General features: G+C 43.8%; 1 protein-coding gene across 5 annotated transcripts in view; it reads left to right on the forward strand.

Annotated features, from left to right (window-relative positions):
* LOC121001232 (protein CEPU-1-like) overlaps positions 1 to 23,471 on the forward strand; it is a 785,191-nt gene that overhangs the window by 503,324 nt on the left and 258,396 nt on the right. For 4 of the 5 annotated variants that reach the window (XM_040432206.1, XM_040432213.1, XM_040432231.1 and 1 more), the window contains exon 2: positions 19,700 to 19,784. In XM_040432206.1, the coding sequence (XP_040288140.1) occupies positions 19,700 to 19,784 (85 nt within the window). Of the gene's footprint in view, positions 1 to 19,459; positions 19,785 to 23,471 lie in introns of those variants that run through there. The other variant, XM_040432220.1, reaches the window with a different exon arrangement.

Below are 23,471 nucleotides of genomic sequence, written 5' to 3' on the forward strand. Positions count from 1 at the left end.
CATCATGGGAACTGTCTTTCAGCTCAATCTTTAGCCATTATATCAGCTCTCTTGGAAACTCATAGGCTACTTTCAAACTGGCGTTTTGGCTTTCCGTTTGTGAGATCTGTTCAGGGCTCTCACAAGCGGTCCAAATGGATCAGATTTGCCCTAATGCATTCTGAATGGAAAAGGATCCGCTCAGAATGCATCAGTTTGCCTCCATTCCGTCTCCATTCCGCTTTGGAGGCCGACACTAAAACGCTACTTGCAGCGTTTTGGTGTCCGTCTGACGAAACTGAGCCAAACGGATCCATTCTGACACACAATGTAAGTCAATGGGGACGGATCCGTTTTCTATGACACAATCTGGCACAATAGAAAACGGATCCGTCCTCCATTGACTTTCAACGGTGTTCAAGACGGATCCATCTTGGCTACGTTAAAGATAATACAAACGGATCCGTTCTGAACGGATGCAGATGGTTGTATTATCTGAACGGATCCGTCTGTGCAGATCCATGACGGATCCGCACCAAACGCGAGTGTGAAAGTAGCCATAAACACTCATTTAAGCAGAATCCTTAACAGCTTTGATAAGATTTTAGCTTAAAGAGAACCTGTCACCACGGAATGCATTCTGCAGGCAGCGTGTTACTGAGCAGAAGAAGCTGAGCAGATCGATTATATAGTTTTGTAGGAAAAGATTACCGTAAGTAAAACTTGTAATGTATACCATTTAAACGTCTGCTATTTCTATACTTAAGAATTCCATGTGCACAGATATCCATGACTGAAAGTTATCTACTGTATTTATACCCATTTAAACAGAGAATGCTATCAATCACTGATAATATCTCCCCCGTGTACAATTGAATTCAGAAAGAGCAAAGATTTAAAGAGTAACTAAACTTTTAAATAAATCTTTGTTAAAATACACTTTTTGTTCTAAAGCGCACCTTTCCCTGTGCGCTTAAAATCCACAGAGTACACAGTTTCTCAATAGGGCCGCAGCGTAGGCAGTACGGGCAGGAGCAGCAATGTGTGCCCCTGAGAAGTTTACTAAATGCTGGCATAGCACAAGGGTACCCTGTAACAATGTGCTATGCCAGTATTAGTGGGAGTGGAGCCTGTGCCTGCTACGCTAAACTAAAATCTGACATGCAGGACTTTTCGCTTAGCGAAGCAGGCAGAAGCAGGAGCCCGCTCTGCTCAGCTAATCCTGGCATAGCCCAGGGTTACCAGGTACCCATGTGCTATGTCAGCATTTAGTAAACCTCCGGGGGTCACGGGCAGGAGCAGCAATGTGTGCTTCCGCCCCATTGAGAAACTGTGTACTCCGTAATCCTGAGGCCTCTTGCCCACGAACGTAAGGGCTCCATGCCCGTGCTGCAGACCGCAAATTACAGTCCGCAATGGTGGGCACCGACCGCGGGGCAGCCGCATGCGGATCGCGGACCCATTCACATGAATGGGGTCCGCGATCCGTCCATTCCGCAAAAAGATAGAACAAGTTCTATTTTTCTGCGCAACATAAGCACGGAACGGAACACCACGGAAGCACTCCGTGGGGTTCAGTTCCGTGCTTCCGTTACACACTGCATCTCCGGATTTGCGGACCCATTTAAGTGAATAGGTCCTTAATGCACACGGCTGGTGACCCGTGTATTGCGGAACCGTCGTATGCTGTCCTCAGCACGGCCACGGTGCCCTTATGTTTCTTGGGCAAGAGGCCTTACACTGCTGAGAAATGCAGAGGTGTGCTAAAAAGTCCATTTTATGCACACAGGTAAAGGTGCACTTTAGGGGTGGTAAAGTCTTTTAAAAATACAAAATACATTAATAAAGTATATTACAAAAAGTGTTATTATGACATTAGGGTAATTTTAACAAAAATGGATTAAAAAGTTTAGTAACTCTTTAAATATATAAAACACAAGTTTTACCCACAAAACTGTATATCAGTCAGCTGCCTGCAGATTACACTGCATTTTGTAGTGACAGGTTTTCTTTAAATGAGTGCGCCGAGGAGTGCAGAGATAAGGGCTTCTCCTCTTTTTACATGGCTAAAAAATAATAATAGTCTGTGTTTAGGGGGGAAACTTTACTTGATTTGCCTTTTGCTGATTTACATCCCGTTGGGATGCACTGATGAATTTATTGGCAAATTGATGATAAAAATAGGTGAATAGTGAACAGAAAGATTCCCTGTAACTCCCAGTAGGATCCTATTCCTTGGTGCTCAGAGATCTGCTTTACTAGGCTGGCAGGCTGGGGAACTGCAGAGCCTCATTATGGGATAAGTTTTCCAGAAGCTTCGGAAGTCTCCATGCAGCCACTTCATAAATCTGTATGTGATAGAGCTGTCACCTGACAGAGACACATGTTCCCTTCATGTCCTAGGCTTTATGTTTTCTCAGCATCTGCAGCTCAAATTGAGATGTTTATCCTTAAATATCATTTGGAAGGGACAGAGGAAAGCGAGCTGGGGACTGATAAACCTCCTGGTGCCCCCTCTATCTCCTGCCTTTCATTAGTCACCGCTCCTCCCAGCTCTGCTGCCTTTTCCATGCTTCATATCTACTTTACATGAACAAATTATTCTAAAAACACAAACACAAGTGCAATAAACGGCCCGATATGAGGCGCCGAGCAGAAGACTAGATAAGAGGAAGAAAGACAATTCTGACAGGTTTTATAGGCCTCGCCGCTCCCTCAACTGCTACAATTTATTCTGACATTTCATTTTGGCATTTAAAGTATCTGACTGTTTTCTACATAATTTCTGCCCCTCTGAAGGTTTCCATTGCTTTCATTTGTCGGGAAGGTGTATCTACACCAGCATCAGACTTTACTTATTTTTCGAAGAGTCTTTATCCTTCGTTTTGCTTTCACTTCTTGCTTCTGCTGTTATAAATAAGAGCTTAATGATTTAATGAGGTAGAAAGGTTTGTACATATGTGTGGTTGTAAATTCAGCTATGGAGGCGGTATTTCTTACAGTTAGTGCTCACCTATGTATTTCATAGTGCAAGATCGATTGTGGGGGTGGCAGAAAATGGGGAGGTATAGTGTGGTGGTGATAGGAAAAAAGCTGAGTAAAACGAAGGGATTGTCATAGGGTTATCAGTGGTGACTGATGATAGAGCTGAACAGAATGTAGGGATCAGTAGAGAATTATCAGTGTTGAGGGATGAGATGATAACGCTGAGAAGAACGTAGGGATCTGTAGAGAATTATCAGTGTTGAGGGATGAGATGATAGAGCTGAGAAGAATTTAGGGATCAGTAGAGAATGTCTAGTGTTGAGGGATGATAGATCTGAGCAGAACATAGGGATCAGAAGAGAATTTTCATTGGTGACTAGTGATAGAGCTGAGCAGAACATAGGGATCAGTAGAGAATTCTCAGTATTAAGGGAGGATAGAGTTGAGCAGAACACAGGGATCAGTACAGAGTTATCAGTGTTGAAGGATGATTGAGCAGAAGGTAGGGATCAGTAGAGAATTATCAGGGTTGAGGGAGGATAGCGCTAAGCAGAACATAGGGATCAGTAGAGAATTCTCAGTTTTAAGGGAGGATAGAGTTGAACAGAACACAGGGATCAGTACAGAATTATCAGTGTTGAAGGATGATTGAGCAGAAGGTAGGGATCAGTAGAGAATTATCAGGGTTGAGGGAGGAACGAGCTAAGCAGAACATAGGGAATTATCAGTGGTAACTGAAGACAGAACTGAGCAAAACATAGGGATCAGCAGAATATTATCAGTGGTGACTGATGATAGAGCTGAAGACAATGTAGGGATCAGCAGAGAATTTTCAGTGTTGAGTGAGGATAGAGCTGAGCAGAACATAGGGATCAGTAGGGAATTATCAGTGGTGATAGATGGTACAGATCTGCAGAATGTAGGGATCAGTAGAGAATTTCTGTTTGTAGGCTCTATATACGTCTCCTCTGCTGCAAGGAGCTTGTGTTTCACTTCTTGCTGATCTTCACTGTGTCAGGGTTTTAATAACATTGCACATTCCTAATCAGGAGAGTGAAATCCTATCTGCAGAATATTGCCGCTGCCCTGGTTAGAGGGAGATGTGTGCAGGTAACTCCGCTGTGTTGTCTCTACGCTCGGAAATTACATTTTCACCTGGTATCTCCAAGTGAATGAAATTGATTTTGGCTGCTCATGTCCGGGGGGGTTCGCTGCACAGTTTATGCGAGGTAGCACAGAGAACATAGCACCCATTTATTACATAGCAAATGCACCTGCAACTTCCATCCCTAATAACTTTGCTGCTCCCAGGGCTTTATGGGGAATGCTCCTTGTCACATGTCACTGCTGCTGTCTCCTCACGTCCTCCTGGATTCAGGAGATCATACATGTACTTACATGGGGCCTGTCAGTGCAGTCCCTGATCATTCATGAACACACGTGGTGCTGTTCAGTTTAAGGCTCGGCTCAGGCTCACTCGTGAAGCTCATTGGAAGAAAAGACCCCCCTGCTCCCCCTCCGCCATGAAATATAGAATCTGCGTCTCCTTTTAAATCTTCCCCAAGCTCCATTTTTCTTCCTTTTAGCGCTTACAGAATAAATGGAATGTGTAATCAGAGACTGTAAAGTTGTGATTTATAAGCCACTCCTGGAGATATTTAATAACTCGGTTATAGTTTATTGCACTTTTCAGTATTATTGCCTTTTGGGATCAGACCGGACGAATTTTCATTCCATTGCAGGGCTGAGGGGGCACTCGTGGCAGGAAAGAGACCCCTGAGAGCTTGGGGCTTATAACATGGACTTTGCAGAATTTCTCCATACTTATTTAGCAATCTTTGTAGTCAGTGGGAAGAGCCACATTGAACACATGGGCAGGATGTGAGGATAAGGCATTTCTGCTCCAGAACAACAATTACAGAATTGTTACAGGAGAAGACAATCGAGAAGATTTATAAAGACGATCTGAAGAACAAGTGCAGCTTGTACTGTAGTCGCCAACATGATGCATGTCAGCCGAGGAACATGACTAATGCCAGGAAAACATGACTAGTGATTAGCGGCAGGGGTCATATTTGAATTTGTGATATTTCGGAATATTTTGTAGAATATTCGTTGAATATTCGAGAATTCGAATATTCGTTATATTCTACATAATTTTTTTTTTTACTCGAAAATCTGCAAGATAATGATTGCGTAATATGCAAATATTACACGATCGATACAGGCGTGGGTCAAAAAAGAATATATAGCACTATAGAATATAGTGCTAGATATTGGTTTTTAGAATATTCGTCATTTTTTTTCATCTGAAGTGAACATTGAACACTGTTCACTTCAGATGGAAAAAAAATGACGAATATTAAAAAAAAATTATATATAGCACTATATTGAAGATAGTTGGCCCACAAGCAAGAAGCAGGGAGGAATCATGTGTTCAGATCGAAAAAATGACGAATATTCGATATAACGAATATATATCACTATATTCGCAATATTTGGAAATTCTCAAAGTTGCGATATTCGAGATAAAAATTTGCTTTTCGAATATTTGTGCTCAACACTAAACATGACAAATTTGCTGGGTTGGTCTGACTGGAAGACCACATCCACTTTACTGACACAAATAAAAATCGCCGCCTGTATCTTTAAATCTCGTGAAGATTCTCCATAAATATGTCTGAAGTGAAAGCTGACATATTGATAATTCTCCTTCATTGTTCTATGGACATAAGCCAGGGAGAACATGATCAGGGAATAATGTTAGGACCAATCAGAGCATTCAAAAATAATAGAGAATCTCAGTGTTATCAATTATTCCTTAAAGGGATTCACCAGGAAGGATTTAAAATGGCAACCAGCAACCTGTCCTAGAATGTGAGAAGTACTGGTTTCCTCCACTGCTGGTGAGAGGACAGGTGAGGGGAAAGGTTGTTGCAAAGGCCATTTCTTTATTTCTTATATACAGACATCAATACATTTTGGTAGGTTGGTGTGCACGATCTCTATACGTTGCCAGCTGGACCTCCTGACTGAAGCCGGTTTTTCAAATTGATATGTTGCCAGCTGCATCTCATTGTCCAAGGCAGTTTTTTGCTACCACTTGCAGCTATTCTTTAGGGACCAACCACCTTTCCATATCCCCTCCCTCTGACAGGAGGCTTACCATACACCAATGCCTACCCTTGTGTGAGGCCACCAAATACTGTATACCCCCTTGCTGGTTGAAGAGCCACAATTCTGACTATATAACACATCTAAATTTTTCCTCCTTCTCACTCCATAAAATAGGGCAAGTGAGCCGGTAAATCCAAAAATTTTATAGTTTAAACTCTTCCCTGGCCTCACCTTTTTCCCTCCAGACCCCACCTCTTCTATACCTAACCAACTAGCTTTCTTGGACTTCCCTACACTATTACATATTTCCCCGGCACACATCTTTCACTGATGTCTATGCTCCCAGCCACTCTCTCAAGCACTGCCTCCAATCCTAAAGCTCCAAAATCCACTACTCCCCAACACCACTGTGATTTTGGGGGATCACCGAGACCCCCCCTCCCTTATTGACCTTTGCCCACATTCCCCAGTGCTCGTCTCTTTTTCTACATTTATGAGAGGAGGTGGCTATGGTGGTCACCACTAAAAGATCTTATTTATGGCCGTCCCTATATCTGTATCAGGTATTATTTGAAAGACTATGAATGAAAGAGATCTGAAGATACAGAGTATGAGTAAAGCTGTAAATGTAGGGGAAGATATTTTGATGCACACAGCTAATGTTCAGCCCACTAATCCCATAAGAAGTGACCAGGCTTTGTAGAGTGATTATTTTCAGACCCTGAGTTTAGTGTAAACATTTTCTGTGTACTTCTGGACATCATGGCTCTTCTAGAAGTTGAAGTTTTTTTTTCACTAACTGCTATGTTTCTTGCAGATCTCTAGTCTGCATTCTTTACATATCTGTGGTTATCACTGTGAATGTTCTCAAATGACCTCCTAACCCATGAAGACCGTCTCATATTTTCCCACAATGACTATTACACACAGTGGAGAATGACGGAGTAAGGATGTGGTTGAATAAGGCGGCCAATCTTATCAGCTCAAATTCTGCAACCCCCCCATCCCAGAATCCTATTTTCATATGAAACCATTAACTACAGGTTTGTTTCCTCTGCATTTGGTAAATCAATGACTGGAAATCTGATTGTCCAGTTGATTTCAAGGTATTCCTAGTGATTATTTGTTTTGCTCTCATGTGACATTACTTTAGGGTTACTCCATCTATTTGCTTATTGTCCTCTGCTCACGTTACTGATGGCGTCTCCTTACAACTCATACGTTCTGTTCGACATTTGGAAAACAACTGTATTCATCACCTAAAGAGCAGAAAAACAACAAATATTTTCTGCGTGACTGATCCATTACCGGTGTCTTCACGTAGAGGATGAATGAACCCTCATCACTGTCCTTCTGGTGGATTCTTCCAGAATTCCAAGTAGAGATTCTGCCAACTCCTTTATACAGTAAAATCCATGTAATATGACATTGATGGGACCGCTGCTAGATTATCATTCATTCTGAAATACTAGATATACATTGCTTCAGAGATTTCAGCCCTTGCACCCCTTGTTATACTGCAAAGCCAGCAAATTAAGAGTGGGTTGTCCAGATTGTCATACGAGAAAACTGTAATACAGTTATAAACTGCAGTTTTTAAATATTGGACTATTGGGGCATATGGACTGTGGATTTCTTGTCTAGTCCACTCTGTGTAGTTGTTATGCTTCGGTGTGGGAGGGAAACACCACACCGAGCATAAGAGGGAAACAGGCCTGAGAACTAGGGAAGGAAAATGGGCACCTCCTAGTGAAAACCCTTAGCAAAATCCTGACTGACTACCAGTATGACCAGACCCCAGAGGTAAGTGAGTTCATACGCAGGAATACCTAGAGTTCTATCAAACCCTATAGGACCCTGGTAGTAATGGCAGGGACGAGACTATCTGTTCCTCCAAAAGGAAGGACGAACAGGAGTCTCCTTCAGACCTCATACAAACAATAGGTAAATGCAACACACAGAACCCAAACAAAATACAAAAGGGAAAGGAAAGACTTAACTTCAAAGAAGCAATGGAAGCACCAGGAACTCAGGCGAGATCCAACCACAATCTTTCCAAAGGTCCAAACAGAAGCTATAAACCGCACAGCATTGTGTGAGAAGCAACTATAAATAGAGGAGGTTAAATGACCCTAATAGCCACACCTGGGGAAAGAAGGTGTGGCAAGCACCAGAAACAACACAGACGTCAGAAAACATGTCAGATCAAACCACGTGTTGCCAGTCTCACCGATCTCCTGCCACCTGTCGCGGGAACGTCCGTGACAGTAGTGCAGCTGGTAACTAGTACGCAAAGGATCCTATGTCTGCTCCTCTTCTGTAGGAACTTTCTCGGGGTTTTAACATTGGCCCTTTTTTCTGTTTATGTATTTCCTTACATGATTGATAGGTTTTAGAATTTAGAAACCATATGGGTAAAGGTCAGAGTCATTGAGTAAATGAACCCCAAAAGACGGAGAAGATGGAAGAGATGTTTTGGTCCTAAACTCCATTGTTCAGTGATCCTTCATAATAAATGGCTGCATATAAGAAGATGATGGCTGGGTGAATATGCTTTGTGAGATTACTGTAACAATATGATAACCCTGAACTGCTCTGTACACTTACAGTCTTGGATATTCCACAAAAAGCGATATAAATTAGCCCTAATACATGTTAATTTGGTGTAGACGCTGCACTCCTGGGAGAGTTCTGGAGCAGATCCAGGACCATTAGGAAACATCAGGGAGGATGAGAGATTTCGGAGGTTGGGCTTCGATTAGATTAGTGATAATAAAGACTCTTTAAGCTCCTGAAACTTAGATCTAAAATTGTATTTCATTTTCTGTATTCTGGCGGTCTGCCCTTATACGGCACACCTTACCCAGAGTTTGGCTCCTGCACTGTATATAGACCAAGGATATTGGGAGAACCAAGTTATAATAGCCTTCACTGCAGAACGCTGCAAGCTGGAGTATTATACAGTATATTATACTTTTTCCTGCTCAAAGCTCTGTTCCTACAGTTCCCAGGCCCATATAGACCCTCTATATATTTACTGTACTTCTGCCTATTGGAAAATTAGTAGCTCATTCACTCTCAAAGTTAGTGGTTCGTCCCCCTATTGTCATTTGTGGCTTTACCCTCCCTTTATTTAACCTGTGGCTCATCCCTGTCTTATTATATTTTTATTATATTTATTATATTTCACTGATGTTAGTGAAATTAATGGTTTATTTTACTGATGTTTAATGAAAAGCATGACACTAGGACCACTGTCTCGTTTATTGTAGAACTTGCACAATTTTTGGAGTGCAGTACCAGTCACAACCTCTCTGTTCGGGTGGTGGTGTATGATATTTTTATGGGAATTTGTATCTTGATGATTAATGCATTTCTTGTTTTGATGGACCTGGTGTGATTGACTTCCACTACATAATAAGCAGTTTTTATTAAGAGGCTTCATGTTTCCTTAATGATGGAGAAATTGTCCCCAGAAATGATGGCTCCAATTCTTGTTGTATTAAGAGTATAAGGGCCTGTTCATACACATCATGCAGCCTGAATTGGAGGTATGTATGTTGGGAGGACTCCTGAATCATACCTCTGATGTAAGGCTTCAACATATCCCACTGTTTAGACATACAGAAGGAAAGCCCTACCCCCCCATAAAACATCCCCAACATACATCATCAGTAGATACAGGGGCTAGGAACTGTCTGAGATGTCTCCTCCTGGCCACACTCCTCTTGTGTAGTAAAACATACAGTCCCCGCCTTCCTCCCTTGCACTTTCCTGTCTGCCTGCAAGTGTCCATACATGGCCAGTTATGTCACTGGATCTTCGTGGGGCTTTAGTCCAGAGATTCCAGCTGCTCTGTCAATCTCATATACAAAAATGGAGTGTTGGACCAACATGTGCACTACTGTTCCATTCAGAGAAGGAACTCAGGGACCTTCCGTACTCGGGATCTCTGGGTGTCCGATTGATTGAACCCTCACTGTTATCACCTATCCTATGGATATATGATAACTAGCATTTGTAGAAAAGTCCCTTTAAGAGAATCAGGACAGTTGAGAAAATGGTGTCACCGTCCATAAACTCATTCAGCAATCAATGCTGCACAGGCAAGCAGAATGGATACAGCGCAGCTTGTGGAGTAATCATCACTGGCTTGTGACACCAGAGCGGACACTGTGGATAATATGGTGGCCACGCTTCTTTAATATTTTACAGGAACCGAACGGATCTTGATCTGCTAACATCGTCTCCAAGTGATTATCCATTAATTGTGACAAGAGAAAACGTAATAAAGTTAATTAGACTCGTCACTTGTCAGCCGCTGCTCAATGTCAGTCCTGGTGACTCAATTCTGGATTAGACACTGAGCCCGGGGAAAAGGAAACTCGTTCTTCATTATCCCTTCTTCCTCTGTCTCACCACGTCATTTTCATTAATGGCTCGTACAAAGGTGGACACCAACAGAAACCTAAAAATCACTCTCTCTTTATTAGGTTGCTTCTTCATTGGTAAGGCGACTTTCACACTAGTCAAGGATCTGCAAAAACGCTTCCGTTACAATAATACAACCGCATGCATCCGTCATGAACGGATCCGATTGTATTATGTCTTCTATAGCCATGACGGATCCGTCTTGAACTCCATTGCAAGTCAATGGGGGACGGATCCATTTTCTATTGTACCAGAATTGTTCTGTACAGGCTTAAATTGGGCATGTGTAAAGTGTAACCTTTGTAAAGTAATTACACAATAAAATGTGTAAATATATTGAGAAATATGTGTTCAGATTGTGTTCAGATTGAGCACCTGTTCCACTTTTTCCAACATAGAAGTTGGATGATAAAGTGAACGAGACAGTCAGCCACGTATTTTTATTAACTTTTCTTTTTCACTTTCTTAATTATTTTTTGGCTAAATTAGGTCAATTTAGGCTAGTTTCACATTAGCAGTAAATTCTTCCAGACGGCTTTTCTAGCAGAGGGACAGCCTGCTGGAAGACATTGTATTCGGCATCGCTGGATACTTCCTTTCATTGCTGGAGCACATTGACAGTAATGATACTTGGCGGAGACTCTGCCTGTTTTCGGCATTGGTGCCGAGATTCGGTTGGATAAAAACTACTGCTTGCAGTGGTACGGTATGTCCAGACGAATCCCGGCACTAATGCCGGAAACAGGCCAGGTCCCCACGAGTCCCATTATAGTCAAAGGGGCCTGGTGGTGCTCTGGCCTTTGCATTAGAATATACCGCTAATGTGAAACTAGCCTTATACAGAAATATGGGGAGTCATGATTTGATTACAGCGTTATTAATATAAATATTCTTTGTATGCGAGTTGCATTGTGTGTTATGGTCTTGATGAGATTCTTTCAGGCCATGAAGCCTTTTCAGCACCTCGGTGTAATTATTTATTATAAGGTTATGTTGGGACTTGTAGTGCCACATGTCACGTATCGGGGACCAGACCGGCCCACCGTGTCACGTGACAAGGGTTGCCCAAGCCCTTCAGTCCGATTCACCTCATGCCCTCACACGCTGTTACACCCTACGCCGGGCCGTAACTTGAGCATAAATCGCCACCTGAAGCCTGCAAGCACAACCACGCAATAACACAAAACTTTCACTGCCACCACTCGTCAGTTATAAGGTCGACAGGACACCCCTGAGTGTTCCACTCGCAAGCAGACACCCACACAATAGCAAGCCTCACGGAAAAACAACATACAAAGTCAGGTCCATAAATATTTGACATCGACACAATTATAACATTTTTGGCTCTATACACCACCACAATGGATTTGAAATGAAACAAACAAAATGTGCTTTAACTGCAGACTGTCAGCTTTAATTTGAGGGTATTTACATCCAAATCAGGTGAACGGTGTAGGAATTACAACAGTTTGCATATGTGCCTCCCACTTGTTAAGGGACCAAAAGTAATGGGACAGAATAATAATCATAAATCAAACTTTCACTTTTTAATACTTGGTTACAAATCCTTTGCAGTCAATTACAGCCTGAAGTCTGGAATGCATAGACATCACCAGACGCTGTTTTTTTTTCCCTTCAGTTTTGTCTTCAGCAAGTGAAATGCATGCTCAATCGGATTCAGGTCAGGTGATTGACTTGGCCATTGCATAACATTCCACTTCTTTCCCTTAAAAAAACTCTTTGGTTACTTTTGCAGTATGCTTTGGGTCATTGTCCATGTGCACTGTGACATGCCGTCCAATGAGTTCTGAAGCATTTGGCTGAATATGAGCAGATAACATTGCCCGAAACACTTCAGAATTCATCCTGCTGCTTTTGTCAGCAGTCACATCATCAATAAATACAAGAGAACCAGTTCCATTGCCACACCATGACACTACCACCACCATGCTTCACTGATGAGGTGGTATGCTTAGGATCATGAGCAGCTCCTTTCCTTCTCCATACTCTTCTCTTCCCATCACTCTGGTACAAGTTGATCTTGGTCTCATCTATCCATAGGATATTGTTCCAGAACTGCGACGGCTTTATTAGATGTCGTTTGTCAATTTCTAATCTGGCCTTGCTGTTTTTGAGGCTCACCAATGGTTTACATCTTGTGGTGAACCCTCTGTATTCACTCTGGTGAAGTCTTCTCTTGATTGTTGACTTTGACACACATATAACTACCTCCTGGAGAGTGTTCTTGATCGGGCCAACTGTTGTGAAGGGTGTTTTTTTCACCAGGAAAAGAATTCTTCGGTCATCCACCACAGTTGTTTTCCGTGGTCTTCCGGGTCTTTTGGTGTTGCTGAGCTCACTGATGTGTTCCTTCTTTTTAAGAATGTTCCAAACAGTTGTTTTGGCCACGCCTAATGTTTTTGCTATCTCTCTGATGGGTTTGTTTTGTTTTTTCAATCTAATGATGGCTTGCTTCACTGATAGTGACAGCTCTTTGGATCTCATCTTGAGAGTTGACAGCAACAGATTCCAAATGCAAATGGCACACTTGAAATGAACTCTGGACCTTTTATCTGCTCATTGTAATTGGGATAATGAGGGAATAACACACACCTGGCCATGGAACAGCTGAGAAGCCAATTGTCCCATTACTTTTGGTCCCTTACCAAGTGGGAGGCACATATGCAAACTGTTGTAATTCCTACACCATTCACCTGATTTGGATGTAAATACCCTCAAATTAAAGCTGATAGTCTGCAGTTAAAGCACATCTTGTTCGTTTCATTTCAAATCCATTGTGGTGGTGTATAGAGCCAAAAATGTTATAATTGTGTCGACGTCCCAATGTTTATGGACCTGACTGTACAGCCTCAGACTGAACACACACTCTTCATGGAGCTAACAGTTTCTTAAGGTTACAAGACAAACCATCAAACTTTTAGTTTTAATGTATAAAAAATAGACAGCACTTGGTTACAAAAAATGATTAACAAGAGACATACATAAATGTCGAACAATTGTAAAAATAAAAAGGAGAAAACAAAGAAAGTTCTAATACTTAACATTTGTGTGGTAAAAGTCTTTTTCTCCCAGGAGATTTGGGCAGAGTAATGGTGCACAAACCAATTCGATTGGATCTCCCACTTTGTGACACCAAAATATCCAGGGATTGCATTTTTATGCTTTTCCTCCAGGGGCAGGCCTGAGGGGGATTCTCACTCCCACCTCTGGGCCAAGCTACATTACCCATGCAGCCGGCCCCCTGGCCAACTAGGGAACAGGTAGGAAAATATAAAAAAAATAGTTTCACAGTTGCCCTGGTGAAGATACAGACCCCAGCCCTTCTTCATAATTCATATCTCATCGTTCCGAGTCCTATCATATTAAACGCTACACGTCCAGGACGCTCGGAAGATGAGATCCTTATTTTAAGAAGGTAAAGGCAAGTTGATATGCCGTGTCTGGTGTCCATGCGATGCTCCCATCATACCAGAGATGATAAACTAGATTTTGGGGACATCCGATCCCTCCTGAACAAGTTATGAAGGATTACGGATCATGGTTCATGCTCTGGTTAGGAAGTCCCCGTGCTGACACAAGGCACCGGAGAGTCTGCTGTCCCCCTGTCCTGAGGTGTGACCAGCAAACGGCCCATCCTCATTAGCATCTCTGTGCTAACTATCCCCCGGGGGGTAGTTTGCTGTTTCCCTGGTCCGAGGCAGACATCTCGGCTCTCTGCACAGCCTTTAACTAATTCATAAATCCATTATCCCCAACATCGCTGTTGGCCTTGTAATACAAATACATAAATACCCACTGTATACATGTAAATCACACCAGAATATGTTACACTATGACATATAACTATAAAACATATAATATGACAGCAAACATTATAATAACGAGGCATAAAGTGGTCCTTATTCCTGACACCGCAGTTTTCCATCATGTATTTATTTGTTACTAGACTATTCTTGGACTTGTAATACCTCAGTGTTCCAGTCTGTAAATTTTCTATTATATTCAATAGCATTCTGCATTAGTTCCATCTACTGTAATGGCTCTACCTTCCATTGTATTTGTAGCATTGACCACATCTACCACCAATACGGCTAAAGGTTTGCTGACTCCACTTGTATTGACCCTGCGCTACCATTCTGCTCGTTATCACCTCCATTTTCTTGGTCTTAATTTGTCTTATATTACTATTAAAACTATGTAATATATGAAGAAATATCTCTCTGTGTCCCTGAAGCTCAGCTATATCCCTTCCTCCTCCTCACTGCGGTCTGGCTGTAAGATAACTGGCTCCGGCAGGGGCCTCCCTGCTGTGCCCTGCTTGCTGTAGGACAAAAAAAAAAGGCAAACCCCTCCCCTTTGTTAAGCCCTGCCCTTTGCTGACTTTCAGCCAAAGATCGAAGGGATCTGCAGTAGATTAACCCATTTGTTCTTGGCAAACAGTGTGATCCCTATATTTGGGAAATCAATGGAAATAATCCCCTGCAAGCAAGACTTTACTATGCACAACCAAGCTCTGTCCCAGAGCTGGAGCTTTTCAATACAAGATGTTGGCAGATTGACTGGGTCAATTTAAGAAAGTGACCCAGCATTGTGCTAAGAGAATCAGTCACTTATTTATGTTGCCCTTAGTTAGGACACCATGAAACTGGTGACAGGTTCCCTTTACACTGGATTCAGACCTGAGCGTATTTGATATGCGCGTTTAACGCGCGTTTTTGTCCATAGTCAACGCGCGTATTACGCGCGTTTGTGTGATTGACAGCAGTGTCCTATGGCCGCAAACGCGCGACAAAACGCCCCAAAGAAGCTCAAGAACTTGTTTATGCGTCGTGCGTTTTTCAGCGCGTTCGAACGCGCTGTAAAACGCGAGAATGTGAACCAGTCCCATAGGGAAGCATCCAGCGCTCGATAAAAGCCAACATTTCAAACATATGAATACATGTTCTTAATCATAGAATTTCACGATTAATAAGAATGTGTATTCATCTGTTTGAAACATCGTTTGGACTTTTTTGATATTTTTATTGCTGTTTATCGAGTGCTGGAAGATCTTTTGGCTGCTGCGTTTGTTACTGTTCTGACCCAGGATCTCCTTTCCCTGCACCGACGTCTCGTGTGGCGAGCTGACTTTGTGTCTGTGATTTCTTAATGTTAGCCATTCCCCAATGAATAAATGTCATGAAGGACGCTCCCGGCTTCTCTCTGCAGCTGCCCTGATGTCACCTGGTACATATATATGCCACAAAGCGGGAGGCAGCCCTCTGGGTGCCTCCTGCTGTTCACCTCCATCTTCCTTACTTTTGGCCTCCAGGTTATGGTCGCTTTTATACCACCTTAATCCAACAAGAAAATCATTCTTCTCCATTACAGTGGCAACATTTTTTACCCCAGTTTTCCTTTCCTCCTTTGCACTGGGAAAGCGAGGGTTAAAGCAGACAAGCGACATTTCATTAGGCGGTAATAAGACGGTTATGGCATGGCAGAGACATTACAGAACATTAACAAGGAGTATTAATGGCAGGATAAGCGCGGCAGGCCTGTGTACCCGTGAACTGCTACTCTGTTTATCCCCCATTAATAAGCTTTCAATAATCCGCCGCTATTTATGTGCCATAAATAAGCTCCGCAGCTCTCTCCACTCATTTATTTCCCAGTCTGTGATATTGGCAAAGGGACGCTTCTCATCCTCTTAAAGTGACACTGGCAATTATTGTAGAAGCCAGAGCTGAGGAAGGAGGGGGAGCAGTGCAGACCCCCCAACAGCATGGGGGGTCCCCAGGAGGGTCCCGCTTTGAGTAAGGTTCTCTCAGCACTTAACACACTGATAATTAAATGGTACCCCGCGACATGTGCGTTGTCTTGGGGACGATCGCTAATAAATGTAGTATCATGGCGGCAGAGGAGACGGTCCCAGAACATTTGAGAGAATAATCATTGCACTGCAGGAGCAATCTATATATTTCCTCCTTGGAGAACTACAAATCCTATTGTGCCTCATCTGCTATTCTGGAGATGTCTCTCCAATTCATTGTACAGTATGGTATGACAGCTGCACTTAGCCCAGTCACTACCCTTCTTATATTGTACCTGTACCCAATCACTTCCCTGCTTATACCTGTGTCACGTTACAATCCTTCATATACTTGTGCTCAAACACTGCTCTCCACACACCTGTGCCCATTCTCTTCCCCCAATACATTTGTGCCCAGACACTGCCCTCCACACCTGTGCCCATTCTCTCCCCCCCCATACACCTGTGCCCAGACACTGCCCTTCCACACCTGTGCCCAGACACTCCCCTTCACACACCTGTGTCAAGACACTGCCCTCCACACCTGTGCCCATTCTCCCCCCATACACCTGTGCCCAGACACTGCCCTCCACACACCTGTGCCCACACACTCCCCAGTGCCCAGACACAGCCCTCCATACACCTGGTCCCATTCATTGCCCTCCAGATACTGCCCTCAACACCTGTGCCCATTCTCTGCCCTTCATACACCTGTGCCTATACACTGCCCTCCACACACCTGTGCCCATTCTCTGCCCTTCCTACACCTGTGTCCAGACACTGCCCTCCACACACCTGTTCCCATTCTCTGCCCTTCATACACCTGTGCCCATTCTCTCCGCTTCATACACCTGTGCCAAGACACTGCCCTCCACACACCTGTTCCCATTCTCTGCCCTTCATACACCTGTGCCCATTCTCTGCCCTTCATATACCTGTGCCCAGACACTGCCCTCCACACACCTGTGCTCTTTCTCTGCCCTTTATACACCTGTGCACAGACACTGCCCTCCTCACACCTATGCCCAGACACTGCCCAGTTGCCGACCTCTTTACACCTGTGCCCAATAGATGCCATATGTATACCTGTAGCCAGTTACTGCCCTATGTACACCAGTGCCCAATCGCTACCCCCCATAAACCTATGCCCAAGCACTACTCTTCATAGACCTGTGCCCAAGCACTGCACCCAATTTCTTCCCTCTGCACGTATATCCATGCTCTCCATATAGCATAGTTGAGGTGGAGTTCATCTTTAAGATGAGGACTGATCCCCTCCCCTTGTGTGGGAGCGGAGACGCTGCTGTCGCTGCTCTATACATCATACAAAATGAATACCGCACAAAATGCCATTTTTCTGGAAATGATGAGTCCTGTGGATTCAGAGCAGAGTCTATAAATCCAGGCGCAACACAAATGTAACCCGTCCCTCGCCAGTGCAGAATGCCACAGTAAAGCCAGCTAAGGGTGCCTGCATATGGGTGCAGCTTTACTAGCAAAAAATCCATGCATATCCACACCAGAACCACACAAAAAACATTATAACTTGCATTCTTTGGTGCGGATTTGATGCGGTTTCCGGTCTCAACTTTCCATGGAAAAGGGGTGAAATCCGCCCAAAGAATTGACATGCTGAGGATTTCCAAATCCACACAAAAGGTCAGTGTCCGCATAGAAGAAAAAAGCAAAGAGTGCATGAGATTTGTGCAATCTGAAACATTTTGCTGGTACTCTACTACTCTGCGAGAATCTACACTGAAAAACCGCCCGTAATCCACATTGTGTGCAGGTGGCTCATTCACACATTCAGATTTCAAACCATATTAGTTGGTTTTCTTTTCATAAAAACAAAACAAAAACATCAACAATAGGTTTTAATTTGCTTTATTCACATTTCGGATTTTTTTATGCATGCTATTATGTTCATGCCGTTTTTTTTCATTACGCACCATGATCCAACGGATCCTTATTGGTGTCATTTTAGCCCATAGGAGTCAATAGGTTGAATTTAAAAACACATGTTCCATATTTCCATATTTTACTTATTTTGTTTATTATCGTCTGTGTTTCAGCAACCTACAAAACAACAAGAAATAGTTAATCCTTTACCAAAAAACGGAGCAAATACGGATACAATGTGGATCCAAAAACAGAACGAATTGTAGAAAAAGCCCCATTGTATGGCACCTCTGTATGTGATCCGCACACGGCAGTGTAGTTCTTTTAGATTTCCCGCACAAACTTTTATGAGGTTTTTGCTGTTTCTGCACCAAAATCTTCTTGTGTAACTTCCACAAGAAAAACTTGCACACCGTGTACATGACGTTTTCTTCTACGTAGCTGGTACTGTACTCCACTGCGGTTTTTCTGCACAAGAATTTGTACATTAGGCTACTTTCACACTGGCGTTCGGTGCGGATCCGTCATGGATCTGCACAGACGGATCCTTTCAGATAATACAAACGTCTGCATCCGTTCAGAATGGATCCGTTTGTATTATCTTTAACATAGCCAAGACGGATCCGTTTTCTATTATCCCAGATTGTGTCATAGAAAACGGATCTGTCCCCATTGACTTGTGTGTCAGAACGGATCCGTTTGGCTCGGTTTCATCAGACGGACAAGGTGAGATTAGACCTGGATCATGGCTCATTTCCAAAAGTCGCCATCTACGCCAGGCAACCCCCTGGTTACAGGACCCTCAAATCCTATGTACCGTGTGTGACTGGACTTCTATCCTGTATCTGCATGACCCGACCCTCATATGCTGTATCTTGTGTGACTGGGAAGTAAACTCTGTATTTTCTCCATACTATCTGTATGTAAGACTGTATAAGTATAGAACGTTATCTGTATCTACCACTATATGCCTGTCCCTGAATGTATCACTGTGTCCCCACATAGCTGCATCTGTATCTCCATATGACACTATACCATTATCACTTGTGTCACTACTTTATTGCACTAATATATTGCACGGTAAATATCTTTTTATCTGTTAGGACATTCAGAGGGCTGGGTCGGGGTGCAGGGGTCCCGGGCCCTCAGGAGCCACAGGTTGGGTGCAGAAGGAGGGGAGCAGTGAGAGGAGGAGATGGAGGAGGGTCAGTCAGGCGGCGGGGAGGGAGCGAGGCGGCGGGAGCGCAGAGCAGGCAGAGCCCCTCAGTCACACACAGTCCTCGGCAGTCAGAGAGCGGGCTCCAGAGACATGTAGCAGTGAAAGCCCAGGGGGCCCCTGGTGCTGCAGTTGTCGGTGTCAGCTGCGCTGTGTCTGGTTGTCGGCAGGCGGGGGAGGGGGCAGGATGACGGGGGTCGTCGCCCCCTGGAGGTGGTTGCTCGCCCTGTGTCTGAGGCTGCTCTTTCTTGTGCCCGCAGGAGTGCCGGTGCGGAGCGGGGACACAAGCTTCCCCAAAGCCATGGACAACGTGACGGTGCGGCAGGGGGACAGCGCCATCCTCAGGTAAGAGGGGTTTCTGTATGATGTCTAAGGGGGGTCGTGCTGTAAGTACTTATGTGCATGTCATCTACAGGTCCGGCTGTATGGAGGGGGCAGGACCTGTGGAGATATTATAAGTACAGCATTTATAAGTTTATGCTATATGTGTAATATATACCTCTAGAGGTCTGTCTGTATAGAAAGGGCAGGACCTGTGGTTATATATAAATAAAAGTGTATGCTATATGTGTAGTATATACTTCTAGAAGTCTGGCGGTATAGAGGGGACAGGGCCTGGAGAATATATATATATATATATATATATATATATATATAGTATATAAGTGTATGCTATATGTGTAATAATATATACCTCTAGAGGTCTGCCTGTATAGAAAGGGCAGGACCTGTAGTGATATATATGTATATAAGTGTATGCTATATGTGTAGTATATTAGTATATACTTCTGGAGGTCTGGCATTATAGAGGGGACGGGACCTGTGATGATATGTACAGTATATACGTGTATATACATCTACAGGTCTGGCTGTATAGCGGGGCCAGCATCAGAAGTGATATTATAATATATAGTATGCTACATGTGTATTATATAACTCTGAGGGTGTGGCTGTATAGCAGAGCCAGAGTCTGATATATGGTAAGTATGATATATAGTGTGTGCTATATGTGTATTATATACCTCTGCCTGAGGTGATATTATATAGTAAGTATGATATATAGTATGTGCTATATGTGTAATATATACCTCTGTCTGATGTGATATATGGTAAGTATGGTATATAGTGTGTGCTATATGTGTATTCTATACCTCTGTCTGAGGTGATACTATATAGTAAGTATGGTGTGTAGCATGTGCTATATGTGTATTCTATACCTCTGTCTGAGGTGATATATGATAAGTATGATATATAGTGTGTGTGCTATTTGTGTATTATCTTATATTATATTTGTGCTATTTGTATTATCTGTCTGAGGTGATATTATATAGTAAGTATGGTGTGTAGCATGTGCTATATGTGGATTATATACCTCTGTCTGAGGTGATACTATATAGTAAGTATGGTGTATAGCATGTGCTATATGTGGATTATATACCTCTGTCTGAGGTGATACTATATAGTAAGTATGGTGTATAGCATGTGCTATATGTGGATTATATACCTCTGTCTGAGGTGATATTATAAAGTATGGTATGATGTAACCATCACTGACCAATCCCCAAAGTGTGAATGAGGCCTTAGTGGCATGGTCCCCGCTGATACTCTGTTAGCGGCAGTGGGGACCCTGCTGCTGTATTTGCTGTATGCTGGCTGTAAGTTTCTCATATGTAGGTTGAAGGATGGTAGGGGTTGTTGGCCGCTCTCTGCTGAGAGTAGTTGGCAGTTTCCCAGTCAGGGGAGCACTGAGGGAGGGAACACTTCATCTTTATAGGCAGCTCCTGTGTGCCGCCCTCCTCGCAGTGTAGCCCTGGCCTGGCAGGGCTTGCTGTTTCCTCTGCAGCTGCGGTTGGAAGCTGGGATGATCCTATTACCCTCATTAATTACCCCTGCACTTGTATGCGCTGAGCGCTGTCTCCGGCCTTGATGGCAGCAGGATGCCCAGTGTATGGGGGGCACTCGGGATGTTTCCTCACAATGCTGGCTATTGTACGCTGCAATGTGGGTAAGGACGCTGCTGTTTATAGTCTGTGCGCTTCCTAGGCTGCAGCCCCCCTCCCCGAAGTTCAGTGCTACCTGTGCCCAACATCCCACTTCTCATTCTCTGCAATCAGACAGCTGTAAACCCAAAATATACGTTTCCCATACTGCCAGCGATTTATATACCCGAACCGCAATGGCAGCCACGTGACGCTGATTAACCCTGAGGTAGACGCCGGCATGTGGTTGTGCAGACTGTAATAATTCACCTATACTGGGAGCTACAGGACGGAATTAGAACAGTGAGGGGGCGTAGTACTGTGTGCACCCATCTAAGGTGACATCACTCCGCACATGTAGGGCGACTGTGTACATGTGGTGCTGTCTATGGCCCCTAGTCCCTTACAGATTTATTATAGTTCTCTCTAACAACCTCTTGTATCCACGTTATCCCCTTTATCCCGTCAGTGCTCCCAGTGCCTGGTGTGTTCGGTTGTGTAACGCCGCAGATCTGACCACCCTCTCAGGTCTGTATGGACAATGCAGACCCATTTACTTCAATAGGGCTTGAAAAAATATGGAAATTACTCTGTGTGCATTCCGTGTCCATGTGTCCACATTTCCGCCACCCCCCCCCCCCCAAAAAAATTAAAAATAAAATAAAAATAGAACATGTCCTATTCTTGTCTGTTTTGCGGACAAGATCAGGCATTGTTACAATGGGTCGCAAAAAAAAAACGGATGTAGCACGGACTTCACACATACAGTCATATGCATGGGCCGTAAGTCACAGTCGTTCCGATATTGTACTGTGTCAGTGGTCTTTTTGGGGTGATACGATGATGGGTTGGTAGCAGTTCACTCTGTGCCGTGTTTAGTTCTACACATCCTCTGTGGGCAGATTTCACCAGGCTTCACCGTTTTAGATGCTGGTCTTAATAACCCATGCACTGGCAGTGGATCTGCCAAAGTTATGTAGAGGCGCCGAATTTTGGCGCATCCACCGCTGGTCTAATTTTACACCAGCTCCCTCCTGGTGTAGATTTAGGACATTTTCTATGCCTAAAACAGGCATAAAAATATATAAATGAGACAGGTCTGGTGACCGTTCCCTTCGCCACCCACGCCACGCCCCCTTTTTTAGACCTGGAGTGAGCAGGAAAAAGTAGCAGATTGCAGCGCAAATAACCTTTGCGTCTCAATCTGCCACAGATGTACGGCAAAAAAATGGATTATATCTGATAGTAAATGATTCCCATAATTTATAGATGGCAATCGAAGTATACTATTCTGGTGGTGTCCGACACCTTGGACCCCCGCTGGTGCTCACAGTAACACCACAGCCTTCTCTCTGCTCACCAAGTACAGCGCCATACATAGTATAATGGCGGTGCCCAGTATCGCAGCTCAGCCCCATTCACTTCAATGAACATGACAACACATGGTCTGACTCTAGGCAAAGCTCAAAGAAGACCACGTGCCTTCTCAAACAGCTGATCAATGGGGGTCCTGGGTGTCGGACCCCCACGATCAGTTAAAAACTGTCTGAAAACCCCTTTAAGCCCTGCAAACCTGGTGCCAGACACTGTTATGCTGGGTTTTGCCATATTGGACTGTTTAGTAGTGTTGGGTCCTCGGGGGTTTACCATGTGCCCTCCTCGGTGCTCGTGTAGGTGAGTGGAGCGTCATGAGATGTCCTCCTCCGTGGGGTCATGCTAGTGACAACCTGATGTGAGGTCAACTTGGGGGTCCGCAGTGCACATTGCTGGTGCAGCCTCTGTACGTTACATTCAGTTTTCATAGTTAGATTTTATATTTCACCGAGAATAACCCTGTTTCCGGCGATTATCGGTCGCCTCTGGCTGACAAGGTTATAAGATATTCTGACAAATCAGATATGGCGTAGTGGGAGCAGCGTCAGGAAAATGGAGACAGATTGGAGGTGTCAATCACGCGCTGACAGTGGATGGACAGGACACAGATCACTTCCCAATACCCCTCTGCTTCTGTAGACTACGGGGCGCTCACCCTGGATGGATTGAATAGGGAATT

This window comes from Bufo bufo, chromosome 1 (genome assembly GCF_905171765.1).
Source record: "Bufo bufo chromosome 1, aBufBuf1.1, whole genome shotgun sequence".
Classification (NCBI taxonomy): domain Eukaryota; kingdom Metazoa; phylum Chordata; class Amphibia; order Anura; family Bufonidae; genus Bufo; species Bufo bufo.